This window comes from Quercus suber, unplaced genomic scaffold, assembly GCF_002906115.3.
Source record: "Quercus suber isolate HL8 unplaced genomic scaffold, Cork oak 2.0 scaffold_650, whole genome shotgun sequence".
Lineage (NCBI taxonomy): Eukaryota > Viridiplantae > Streptophyta > Magnoliopsida > Fagales > Fagaceae > Quercus > Quercus suber.
In genome coordinates this window covers 43,947-58,203 of record NW_027070091.1, presented here as the reverse complement: position 1 = coordinate 58,203, position 14,257 = coordinate 43,947, and the positions used below count along the sequence as shown (strand labels likewise).

At 31.2% G+C, this 14,257-nt stretch overlaps 1 protein-coding gene across 1 annotated transcript; it reads right to left on the bottom strand.

Moving 5' to 3' along the window:
* Positions 1-274: 274 nt before the first annotated feature.
* LOC112001773 (uncharacterized) lies at positions 275-646 on the bottom strand. The gene has a single exon (XM_024033955.2). The coding sequence runs from the start codon at positions 644-646 to the stop codon at positions 275-277; it is 372 nt and encodes a 123-aa protein (XP_023889723.1).
* Between the last annotated feature and the right edge of the window lie 13,611 nt (positions 647-14,257).

Here is a 14,257-nt window from a genome sequence, read left to right as displayed (position 1 = left end):
TTTGTTTCTTTCTTTTTTTGGGTTTTTTTTTTTTTCCCGAAATATTAATTTCTTTCAATTAATTGACCAAGCTTGGCCAGTTATATGAACCACTTCAAATTTTCAAAACACAATCTCAATTAATCAATCACCAAAGAGAGGAGCAAATCATCAAACACCAGGCTGAGCTAAAACTTAAATTTTAGTATTAAAAGTAATATGATTTGTTACATACACAAGTGTAATTGTGTAAACTCATACATTAAAACAAAAAAATAAAGCTTATATAACATTTTTACATCGGACCCAAGCTTCCAAGCACATCAAACTGAAGATGTTCATTAAATGGCTTGAAAAAAGACTCAGAGTACGGCAAAAACTCACCACAGGAATTTGACAAAGGCAACTTATTAGACATCCCACCATTAATATCAACCCCCAATTGTTGGTCAGAAAAGGTAAATGAACCTTGATGATCACCACCATTAAACTCCATATACCTTGCTGTGTCTGAGTCTTGACCAGTAAGCTCCTGAACAAGGTCCCTGAACTTTGAGGCACTAGTCTTAACCTTCATGGGGCTCGCTATGTACACAACTTTGATGCCCTTCTTGCTTCTCTTTGCTTGCCTTTTGCTCTTCGCTTGATTGACACCAAGTACATCCATAGCTCCAAAATGGTGTGTGATTCTGAATATTGTAACTGGTTGAGAGTTTATTATTATTATTATCAAAGTTACTGGGTATATGGGGTTTATATAATGGTACGGCAAGGTGTGTTTTTTTGGTCAAGATGGGGGGTTTCGTGGAAGGAGATGAGATTTGAAGAAATGGGTTTTTGATTAAGCAAGTGGAAGCCAATAGGAAAAGTGAAAGCAATTAGAAGATTCCATTGCAGATACCAACCTGACCCGTAATCTTATGGAGTTATGGTGACACCTATGGTTAGATTATGACTCGTGGGGTTCTTTTATAACAAGTTAAATTAAATGGATAGAGTCACGTGCGCAGCCGCCTATGACTATGTGTATTGGCTTGGGTACATACATGGAACCAGAATCATACACGTTGTAATCAAAGTATTTGGGTATTTTTATTTACCAATTTGGTCAAAAGGATAATATAGATCTGATTCTTTCAATAAATATAGGCCTGGCGGGCTCAATCTACAGCCCTATGGGTGTCATGAATTCAAGATTCATGAGGTCATATTCATGATTCATGAGGTCATATTCAAGATGTTGATTTGATTAACAAAGCCTAGGTTCATTCACCCGAAGATAATAATAACAAAATCTTGGTTCTAGAAAGAAAGGATGGGAGTTTCAAAGGAAAAATAAATAATAAAGGAAATTCATATTTATTTATGGTGTGATGATAAGAAAGATGGTATGAAAGTAGAACCAATAGTCATTAGTAACTTGACGATTTATAAAGAGAAATATATGTTTATAATATTCTTATAATATTTTTACAACAAATTTTAAATAGTAAGCTATTATTGGTTTTTATTGTTGGAGTAAAAAAATAATCTTAGTGTTAGTTTCAAATTTGAACCAATAACAATTAACCACCTGTAATTTATTGTAAAATTATTATAGACGTAACATCTCTCATTTATAAATGTTATAATAAGAAAGATGTTATGAAAGTAAAATCAATAGTCATTAGTAACTTTTAAAATGATCGACTTATAAATGTTATGTACTCGTCATCTAGGGTATAATTTGAAAAATGATAACTTTTTTTTTAAGGAGAAGATTCAAAAGTTAACTGGAGTAAATTATGTAATAATACAAGTTAAAAAAAAAAAAATCTAATACCACAACTATGTGACACAACTTTGTCACAGTTCCGTTGTGGCAAATTGTGAGTAGTAGAGGGGGAAAATAATGGATTTATGTGAAGCAAACAGTTACAACCTATCACGTAAGATAACTGTGAAAAAAGTTATGATAATTGTTGTAGTCTTTGAATTTTTCTTACATATTTGTAGATTTATATATATTTTAAGTATATGAAAGAGTTTTAGCTAATTGACCATCCGTTTTTTGAGTTTGTAAGTTAAAAAAGAATATTATAATTGGATTTTATTTAGGAAATTAGTGTTCAATTGAAGTTATATGTACTCTTGATCAAATCTAATACGTGTATTGAGAAGAGAAAAGTCAATGGGAGATGGATATACAATCAAGCCCAAAAGAAGAAGAAGAAGAAGTATGAATCAGAAAACGAAACCATTGAAAGTAAAATTACATGTTTGTAGATTTATATATTTTTTAAGTATATGAAAGAGTTTTAGCTAATTGACCATCCGTTTTTTGAGTTTTTAAGTTATAAAAGAATATTATAATTGGATTTTATTTAGGAAATTAGTGTTCAATTGAAGTTATATGTACTCTTGATCAAATCTAATACGTGTATTGAGACGAGGAAAGTCAATGGGAGATGGATATAGTTATACAATCAAGCCCAAAAAAAGAAGAAGAAGAAGAATGAATCGGAAAACAAAACCATTGAAAGTAAAATTACAACTGTAAGATAGAGACATTGAATGCAATGTAAGTTTTCCCATTGAAATGTCGACATATACAACACAGAGTTGCTTTAGGAAGCTCAAAAAGAATCTTGTAAGCTTGAGAAGTTTTTCCATGTAAAATGTTAAGTAGTGCTTGACAAAAACTAGTTGAAGAGGTGGAATCAATGGCAGCTTTCCTAGAATCCTAGTAGTAAAATTGGCTTTAGATATTGGAAGGAGACAGCAAAATAATTACGCAAGGACTACAAGGAGATGAATATGAGAATGCAAGCTTTGGTAATTTGTTGAATGATGCAAAAACAATCGTAAGATAAACTCAGGTTTGTGTCGATTTCCCATTTAAGGACAGAGGGTAATAGTGTGGGTAATAGTGTGGCTCATCAATTTTTTTTTTTTTTTTTTTTGAGAGATAGTTCAATTTTATAACATCTACTCTGATTATTATTTTTTATTATTAGAATAATACACCAATATCAATTTTGATACAAATGAGGATTAAACCATAGATCTTTTAGAGTCTTATTTGACAACTAATTAATTTAGCTAAATATGCAAATAATGTAAACCATGAAGAAATACGGATAGAAGATGAGCCTAGATTCTTAATGAAAATCACATTCTTCTGGTAAAAAAAAATAGTGAAATTTTTTTTTTTGTCTCAGTGCAAAGGGTGGATACCACTTGTCACAAGGCCACTAATTAGTAAAATGCATTTAAACATCAGAAAATTTTTTATTTTTATTTCTCTAAAAGCTTCAATTCGAATGTGGAATGAGTGATACTAAGTATGCGTTTGGATTGCGTTTCTGGCCAGATTGCATTTGCGTTTTCTTTTATTTATTTATTTATTAAGAAGCGCATTTCACGTGGGAATGTATCCCTTTTTGAATGTCCAAATTTTTCACTGGAATGTGACTGTTTAGTGGGTCCCGTGCACTGTTCACGGGACCCACGAACCTCTTTTTTAATAAAATTTTCATTAAAAATATGTCCTACAGTACTATTCATACATTTAAAAATTATTTTATTACAGTGTTTTTAATTTTTAGTTTTCAGCAAAATAAGCGTGATTCAAACGGACTTTTAAATACACAAATTTTTTTCCAAATTTTTTCACAATTAATAAGTTTTTGCATCACTGCGCACCCTTGGCGCTATAGTCACTCCAAAAGTATAAATGCTTGCGGGGTGTAAAGGGCAAAGGCTAAAGTTCAAATCACTAAGAGAGAGTTTCATACACATATACATTTAATATAGACCAAAGTAAAATTTTTATAATGTATAAAAAAAAATAATAAAAACAAGTTTTTGTTGGTTTTCTTAATTTCTTTTAACCTAATATTGATATTATCTTTTAATAACTACTAATAATTTGTCAGTTCGGCAGTTATGAGATTTTTGTATCTTTAAAATCATTGGAGTGGAGATGTGGTTTTTAAAGCTTTTATGGGCTGGATTAAAAAAAAAAAAAGCTTTTATGGGCTGAAACAAATTTAATGATATTTATGAACTAACCTACGTATCATGTCATCAAGATATCAATACCAGTTTTATCATCACATATCTTTGGTGCGATGATTACTCCATAAGTATAAGTGCTTGTAGGGTGTGGAGGGTAAGGACTGGGGTTCAAGCCTCCAGGGGGAGTTTTACACACATATATACATAGATTGGGTTAGAGTAGAATTTCTATAATGTATAAAAAAAAAAATACCAATTTTACTAATTCAGCAAAAAAAAAAAAAAATTTTTTTTACTAAATACCAAAAACGAAGGGTGACAAGACAACCAATAGTGGTGGTAAAACAAGTCAACAACGAGGGTAGATAAAGCCGCAATAGGTGAAATTTCAAACTTTAAGCGCCCTTAAGTCCTTAACTCGATCTTTGATTTTAATAGTTTGAGCATCATAAGCCCTATTAGGCAACTGTTGAATTTGGAAACCTTGTGTAGGTTGTTTTCAACCTCTACCTCCACCTAAAACCATTGGAAAATTTCAAGAATTGACCAAATTGCCGTATCAACTGTCAACCCACTAATTTTTCGAGTTTTATTCTTTAATCTAATTTTTGCTTGCTACTTCCTGGACATGATCCTTTATAAATTAGATTGAACTTATTTTCACTCAATTTATTTTGTTTTTATTGGATTAATAGATTGGTAAATTTTGGGTTATATTGAACTTAATTTGGGGATTTTGATCTACCAAGTTTGTTTTCCTTAAATTCAAGCTTCTAGTCCACTCGGAAAAAAAAAATCTAGTCTCTAGTATGAAATGAGACATGGAATTATAGATGAGATAACCACAATTTTGATTTGAAATGGATAAATCCTTGGTTAATTTTGGAAATTTCAAATTTAGGGTTCAAATAATTTAAATAATTTTTTTAGATAGATAGTAGGAGAGGGAGAACCGGAGAAATGAGGTTTGAACAATGAACATTGGACAATAGACAACATAAATGATGTTATTACCATTATACTATTATTTGAATCCCAAATTTGTGATTGTCACCGTAAGTTTGAAGATTTTGAATCTCTTACTTTTGGCTCTAAATTCATTACTTATAACAAAAATTGAATTGGATTTTGATAAACTTTTAGCTCTAAATGCAATTCTCCCTAAAAACTCACATCAAAACCATCAAAGCCACACAAAGAAAACTTTAGATTTAGAATAAAAAACCCACCCTTGCCATGAAATCACCAGTACTCATAAGCCAAAAGGAGAAACCATCCTATATTAGAGCTCTAGCCATGATATCCAAACCATTTTTTGAGCAAAGGGGCTTAGATTCAAACCAGTCTGTGATTGATTGAAAACCAATTTTGAGGAGAGATGCAACCCTCAAAGCCAACATGAGACCCACCTTACAGGTAGATGCTACAAAAAGGGGCATAAACAGCTTGCCTATAGGAGGAGAAAGACTCGCACCAAGAGCAAAGCTTGTGGCGGGGCCAAGTATCTCTTGCATTAGAGGGAGAGAAAGTTTTCATTTCTTTGTGTGTGTGTGTGTGTGTGTGTTTTTTTTTTTTTTTTTTTTTTTTTTTTTTTTTTTTATGAATAGTTGGTGAATGGTAATGAAAGGAATGCAAATCTCTCATTTATGTTTGGAAATAGAGAGAGAAGGAGGAAAGAAAAGAGAAGAATGCATTTCTATTTCATTTGTTTGGATTGCAATAGGAAATGAAATGAAAAAAGAAAAATGAATTTTTTTTAATTCCTTTTATGCCCATATAAATGTGAAAGATGAAAAAAATTATGGACAAATATGTAATTTCAGGTCATAATATGTTATTTATATGGGCTCTATTTTTTTAAAACCATTGTCTCTTTTCAAATCCACCGGTTTCCCAAAAAAAAAAAAAAAATCCACCGAAATTGGGTGGATTGCAAAACCATGGGCTCAAGGAAAATAATTTCTACCATTTTCTTTTCTTCCATAGTAACCAAACAAAGGAATCACTATCTTTTTTTTCATTTCTCCTCTTCCTTTCTCCTATGGTCTTTCTAAACACACGATTAAGTTATACTCTTTCGTTAATCCATGCTTAGCCAAGTCTCTCTTTTTTATTTTTTTTATTTTTATTTTTTTGAGTTTAGTTACCAGAGAGTTATGTAACTGTTTAAAGCACTTAAAAATTTTAATTACCAAATATATAAATAGCTTTTTAGTAATAACAAATAAACTCTGCAAACATAAACTCTGCTAGTGTTCTCTATATAGCTTTTTCTTTTGAAATGGCATACACCTATTTTAGCATTTGCCGACAGATTGACTAGGAATTCACCCCCTTTTTATTCGTGCCTCTCCAAGTCCACTATCAGATCTGCCACTTTACATATTAAAAAAACACCAAAGTCCACTAACTGAAACTCACTTTTTCCCTTTGTCTCCATTGTAAATCTTGCATGGAAAGAAGAAGGTATATCTTTTACTTTGAATTTAGCTACTATTCGATTCCTCCTCTCGAAGAAGCATAAGCATAACATAGCCGAGCTAAAAGTTGATTAAACCCCTCAATTAATTAAGTATTAAATAAAGTTTAGTTACAAAATTGATTGTAATCTAAGTCTACAATTTTATTTAATAAAATAAACATTATTACATATTTTGAAAATCTAAGTTGAATTGCATGTTCTTTACGCTCTTAATATGCATATCAAATTTCGTGTGCAATCAGATATTATTTACTATATGATCTATAAGTTTATATTTTATGTATAATTTTAAAATACAAAAACTTGCAATTTAAACAATTTATTGATGACATATCTATTGATCTTTAATTTTCTAGAAATTTTGCAAGTATGGAGGATATAAAAAAAAGATGTAATCTAATGATAAATTTGTTAAAATTCATCTCCAATAAAAATATATTGAGTAATGTTGTAGTCTAAAATTACAATCAATTTTATAGCTAAATTTTGTTCATAAGTATTTCTTGTAACTATATATTTGACAAATAAAATTTGGGATATTGATTAATTTTATATAACTTAACCGAAGAAGTTTGAATAAGTATTTACACAACAAATTTGACGATTACTGAGGTGATAAGTTGTTATTGATAAATAAAAAAAAGATATCAGTTGTGACTTGTGAACTAAGGTAAGAATAAGTAAAAGCTTACTTGCTCAATTGTTGTGAAAAAAATAGTCGGAATTATTGTGTTTGTAGTGAGGAAGTTTACTCTATCATGCGTTCATGCCACGTTGACCAATCGGTTAAGCAAACCAACTCAATGGCATTTGGGCTGAGTGGCACACTGCATGGGTCTCAACTCCAAAAAGACAAGTTCACAGAAGCCCAATGTGTCAACTATTATTCAAAGCCCGTTGTACACTTTTTTTTTTTTTTACAAGATAAAATTTCACTCTAACATAATTTAAGTGTATATATGTGTGAAGTTTTCTCCTGGAGACTTGAACCTTAGCCTTTATCCCCCATACTTCACAAGTACTTATACTTGTAGAGTGACTATCGCACCAATGATGTACGGTGGTTACACTTTTTAAATATAGCCTTCAGTTTAAAATTCATGAGGTTGAAAAACGTGTAGGATTTTGGTTTCAATTATTTCTATTAGTAGAAGATAAAAACCTCAATATGCAAATAATAGGACAAAAATTCGTGTAATTTCTTCTTTGTATCCCTCTATCTAGAAAGGAACAATACATTCTCAGCAAAAAGAAGAAAGGAACAATACATAGCCACTAGTTCCATCTTTCTCTCCATATTTCCAACTCTGAGGGCTACCTAATGTGACATAATTATCAAATATTTTAAATTTCATGACTTACTATTTAGTATTTACATTAAACATAAAATTTTGATATCTTTATTTATATTTAAATTGATTTATTTGATTTATTAAGAATGCTATAGTTAATATCAAAATTACTTCTTCTCAAAAAAAAAAAAAAAAAAAAAAATTAATTGATATCCTAGATTAGTTGGCTTTTAAATTTTCTTATAAGAATATACCTAAGATAATATAAAAGTATGTTGCTAAATCATTGTTAACTTTTAACATCATTTATATACTCGTTCTCAAAAAAAAAAAAAAAAAATCATTCATATATTTATATGTTGAAGAAAAATATACGTATAACACACACTCATATCAAATCTTAATTTAAACAATTTTTTATTTGAAGAATTGTAGTATGACTGTGGGGAGGTCATAGTCCACAGGCCCGAGGAGGAGAGATGCCTGAGGAAAGGAGGAGATGAGTCAAAGTACTCTAAGGGATTCCAAGTGGGAGCGAGAGTCTAGAGAAAGAAAGTGTCAATGGGTATAGGGGAAGTTTCTAGCTTGGAGTAACCTTCGCCTCCACATTAAATGGTGGGTAACGACTTTAGAGCTACATTAATGAGGAAGTGACTTGAACAGTACAAGTCATAGTTAAGCAAGTTCCTTCCACCATCTTCTTTAGATATAGAAAAAGACAAGTGTCATGAGAGGAAGCTAATTAAGTAGGAATGGATGGTTGAGATAAAAGGAAAGGAGAAGTATATAAGAAAATGGGGTTTTACAAAAAAAGGGATCTAAAACACAAGTACCTAAAAAAAAAGAGAAGTACAAAACAAAGACAAGAAAACAGGGAGAGAGAAGAGTGAACAGTGTAGCTTTTTGTAGAAGTTTAGCCTCCTCGGGCAAGTTTGTGGAGGGGGATATCCTCTTCTATTCTATAAAATTAACATTTTCTTCTCTATTTGCATCCTCGGTTCGTTTCCCTCTCTTATAAATTTTATTAATTTGGGCCAAGGTTAAACTGTACAATTCATTATTCTAAGTGGGTTTGGGCCGCAAGATCTTTTGGTCCTTACAGTATGATTTAAATGAGAAAAAAATATGTGAAGCACACATATGTAATATCTTAAGTTCAATTATTTTAAAGGATGTGTTGTGTATTTAAGAGTTAGACATTTTTGGATATACACCACTGTAAGTTTTTTTTAAAAACCTTTTCCTCTTCTCCCCTCGTGTGAGTGTATTAAAAATACTTAGTATTCTCAAATGAAAAAATAGTGGGTTAATCTCACATTGGAAAATGAGTGTGAATTAAAGAGATTTAAAGCCTGTGTTGTGTATTCAAAAGTTAGACTCTTTTGGGTATACACCACTGTAAGTTTTTTTAAAAAACCTTCTCCCTCTCTCCCCGTGTGTGTGTGTTAAAAATACTTAGTATTCTAAAAAAAAAAGTTCAACTATTTTAAATTACGATATATAATCAGATAAATAATATATATATATATATATATTTTGAAAGTATGATACAAATATTAAGAACGGTATAGTGAATATAATAAATACTTAATTAATATTCTAAATTAGTTGACTTTGACAACATCTTATGAGATTATACCAAGATAATAGCAAACTATGTTACTAAATAAAGATATAACTAAAGAAAAATTATTGCATAAATAGTAGCTTTTACTTCCAAAATTTGTCTTTCAAATCTGTATAGTAGTCTTATATACAGAATTTACCCCTTTTTTTTTCATTTATGTTTCTTTCATGCCATAAAAAATTGTAATTACTTTATACCATATATTATTGAAGTATTAATTTAGAATAGGAATAACAAATTTTCCTTGCCCTGCCTTGACCGACTCTAATCTATTCTGCACTGCAAAGGCAGTGGAGTGAGAATGGGACAAGAATTTTTCCCCGCACCCTAGGGACAGGTTTAGGCTTCTTAGCCTTGTTTCACCCACTTTATTAGTGTTAAAAACTTATTTTTGTATTACTAAGTATTTAAATGCATAAATATTCATAATTTTTGTTTTATTGTGATATTGTCTTGTTAAAAACTTTGAATGTAAAAATAAATTTGATTTGATGTAATAAATTTAATTGTAATTTCAAATATATTATATTAATGAAACAGGTTTTATAAAAAAAAAAAAATTGTAATAGGTGTGGGACAAGGTGTGATAGATTAGCATGAAGTAAAGTTTTGTAGGGCAAGGACAGGATGAAGTAAGACAAAACCATGTGTGGTGGGGGTAAAGACCGCATACTTTAGCCCTACTATGCCTCGCCCAATTGCTATTCCTAATTTGGAATATTTGGTATGCAAGATGAAAAGACATTGTTGATTTTAATTATATGAGTTTGACACAAAAAATTTTGTTTGTTAAACTGGGTAATTACGACGTGCATAAATTTAGTTGAGTTTTTGACATATTTTTCAATCTCAGCATATTTTTTCCTAATTAAAAAGAAGAAATAATAATAACTTGACTTCATTAAGTTGAGAAACCCCTAATCCAACTAAATTCAACCCATGTCAACCTAAAATCCAGTATAACCCAACATGCATTGATTAAGTTGGGTATAAGGTTGACAATGGGGTAGGGCGAAGTGGTATAAGATTATGGATGCATTTATCCCTGTTTGAAGCAAGAGTGAGGTAGGTTAAGATATGGTAGGGTTGAGTGATTTTTCCATTCTTAATGAGTTCCTGTTAGTGCTGATCAAAGTAAACTTACGAGAGAGAGAGAGAGAGAGAGAGAGAGAGAGAGAGAGAGAGAGAGAGAGAGTGATTTTTCCATTCTTAATGAGTTCCTGTTAGTGCTGATCAAAGTAAACTTACGAGAGAGAGAGAGAGAGAGAGAGAGAGAGAGAGAGAAGGCGAATGTTTTAGAGATGATACTAGGACATATACAAAAAAGATCATATATATACCCACACGGGACAAGAACGTCTTGTCATAATTAGTTCATTTAGTTGGGTCATTTTTCTTTTTAAAAAAAGCCGGGTCATTTGGTAGAAATAATTTGTTAAACCTAATAAGACTTGAATTTTTTTTTCAATTATTTAAAACTCGTTTTTTTCAAATAGATTACAATTCATACAAATTGGGTATGAGGTTTTAAGTCATCAAAACCAAATTAAAAAAAATCAAAACAAATCAAATTAATAAAATTTAAATTAAGCCTCAAAATCTAAAAATTACATATATTTTTTCAAATCTATATATATAATAATACGTGAAGTAGAGAGAGTGTGAAATTGAATTCCAAATTAGAACTCTAATTGTGTGCCATGTGTACGAAATTGAATACTAAATTAGTACTCTAATTGTGTGCCATGTGTACACACCAAATTAAAATTTATAATTAGAGTTCTAATTTTGTGCCATGTGTCTAGAATTTGAAATTGAAGTTGAATTTTGTATTATGTGGCTAAATGTATGTGGGCTTATTATCATTAAAACCACTTTTATGTATCGGGTCAAGTGAGTTACTATGCTAATTAAGTTTTTTCTTGATTATGCAGTCAAACGTGAAAACCAAAGAGATTAATATCGATGAAATTGAAGTTGAATTTTGCATCATGTGGCTAAATGTATGTGAGCTCATCCTCATTAAAACCACTTCGATGTATCGGGTCAAGTGAGTTATTGTGTTAATTAAGTTTTTTCTTGATTTTGCAGTCAAACGTGAAAACCAAAGAGATTAATATCGGTGATAAGAACTTGGTTTGGGTACATTGCATAATTTCCAAAAAGATAGCAAAGCCAGAGTTTGCATCTTTGTTTTAAATTGCTTACAAAGTTTGCATCTTTACATTTGCACTGAGTTTCAGATTAAAGTGCTTTCTTCTTGCTTTTGATACTGTAGACGACTAAATTTCTTAGTTCGAAATAAATCAAACAAGTAAAAATAGTTGTACAAATGTGAATTTGTATTGATGATTGTGGTATAATTCTCTGTGATTACAAAAGAGTTATCCTCTGATTCGATCTCCTTGCAAGACTTATTGATTTGGATTTGTGGTAATGTGATTGTGACTTGAACACAAAATATCCTTCAATTTGGTTGAAGGATGGATTGAAGATTGCTAAAACAGAATTACGATGAATCTCTGGCTATGAGCTTGTTAGAAATTCTTTGTTCTTCGTGTTCTTCGTGTGTTCTTCGTGTTCTTGGATTTGTGGTGGAATCTTTTTGTTCAGGTTTGGCACCTATAACAATGAAGAAAACACTGTTGTGGACCAATGGATGATATTTTTTGCAGGCTACAAAGGAACTTAGTGATCAATGGAATCTCATGCGAATTGGAAAGGACCCGGCTGTGGATGTTTGGATGGTAGATGTGAGTCACTATGTTTTTAAAATTTTCAGTGAAGGTAAATGTTATGAACAATGTAAATTTTCCAGAGAGAGATTTATTATTTTATATTTACGCAAGTTTGGTCGCCTTCTTGGAGTGGATCACTCCACCCTGTCTTTCTATTGGAATTTTTTATTCAGATTGTTATAATTTAATCCGAAATTTTATTTGAATTTTCCTATTTTTGTTACTATCATATATTATCATTCCAATTGTTCAATTAGAATCCGAAATTGGAGTCCAATTTTACTATACACGTGTACAATCTAATTATTTTTAATTTTGCTGTCATGTGTAGACGCCAATGAGATGAAATTAATAACACATTAAACACTCATGCTTTAGGAATCGATAGTACCAATCTAAATCCATTGGACCTGCTTCGTAATAATACAACTATGAAGGATGTATAAAAACACACACAAACCCATCTCTCTATAAAAAGAGATTGGAGAGAATTTCTTTTATCAGTCATGGAACTTTAGAAGTTTTTTCCTCACACAAATGCTCATCATGTTACAAAATGACCTATCGTAAAACTACAAAATGAGTACAACTTTGAGGGTTTTTTTTTTTTTTTTTTATATAATTTTAAATTTTTTAAGTTACAAAAATTTCAATCACCAATAGAGATTGAAGATTCAAAAGCGTGAATGAATCTTTTGGATAAACATTGTCACCAAGGTTCATCTTTCTGTGTAAAAAATATATACTGATAAGTTTTGTTAATGAAATTTTCTTGTTAATAATATGAACTTAGACTTAACTAAGCCTTTTAAATATGAATAAACTCATGATTAATAATATATTCATTCCTGTGCAGTAGTACGAGGCTACATACTAGTTATTATACATTGTGGGTTTTTTTAGTAAATTATATATTGTGGATTGAGTTGAATTGGATGGGTAAAAATATTTCTTAATTCGAGCCGAACCCAACCTTTTTAAAATCAAACCCATTAACTCACAAAAAGTTAACTTGAGGTAACATGTTGAACTCTATTTTTGATTATTTGGAAGAAGAATTAAACTCTAAGGTAACATGTCGATACAAGGTCTCACCCCTCACATCTGCGTTTCTGCATTTGAAGTGGGACCCACTTACATTGTGCACATTCAACACGCAATTTGCCCATCTTTGCTGGGACCCATGTGTACTGTGCAGTTTGTCCATTCACATAGTTCAGCCACTGTGCACTGTGCACGTGTTTGTCCATTCACGCAGTTCAGCCACTGTGCAATGTGCACATCTCAACATTTAGTTGCGTAAACAGTTTGTCCATCTTTGCTGAGACCCACGTGTGCACTGTTTAATCTTATTTTAAAATTATTTGTTATGATATTTTTAATTTTCAACAAAATAAGCAGTATTCAAACATATATTAAATGTTTCTATCGAAAAAATACCAAATAAGGGTAAGGTCTTTCCATTTTCATCCCATGGGCTATAACCGTTGAGATCCTCTAAGAGAGGGGGAGGAGCGCCAACCAAGGGCCGCAAGTGATTGATAATCACATGACGTGGCAACCGTTGAGAGAACAGCATCATCAACTGTTTGTACACTAACTCCAGAGGAACAGAACTCCACACTGACAGTAAGCTGTAAGCGGAGAGATTGGCTGTATTGTTACTGTGTCAGTATCTCTGACACTATTAACAGCGAAGAAAACTGAGTGAAAATAATTGTAAACACCAAAAAAAAATTATTTCTGGTGTGAGCAATCATTTCTATGCAATATAAAAAACAAAAACTTTGTATAACATTCTAGGGCTTTAATCAAAGCTTTTAACTGACCAATTTGTGCTTTTCTTATATATTTTACTAATAAAAAAATCATTGCTTTTCTTCCACAATATTTTCTTTTTTGAAGTTCAAATCAAAGGATATATCCAATTTGTAAATCTATAGTTCTTTTGTTGAGTATAGTATGGGTTGGCCTAGTGGTTCTGAAGGCCTTATGAGATAAATGAGGTCCTAGTTTCAAAACCTCTAGCCTACATCTTTGAGCAACTTCCAAGGGATTCCTCCCTTGGTGTGTGTGGGATGAGGGGACTACACTCATCTAAGAGAACAGTGAGTGCTTCAAAAGCGCACACCCCCCCCCC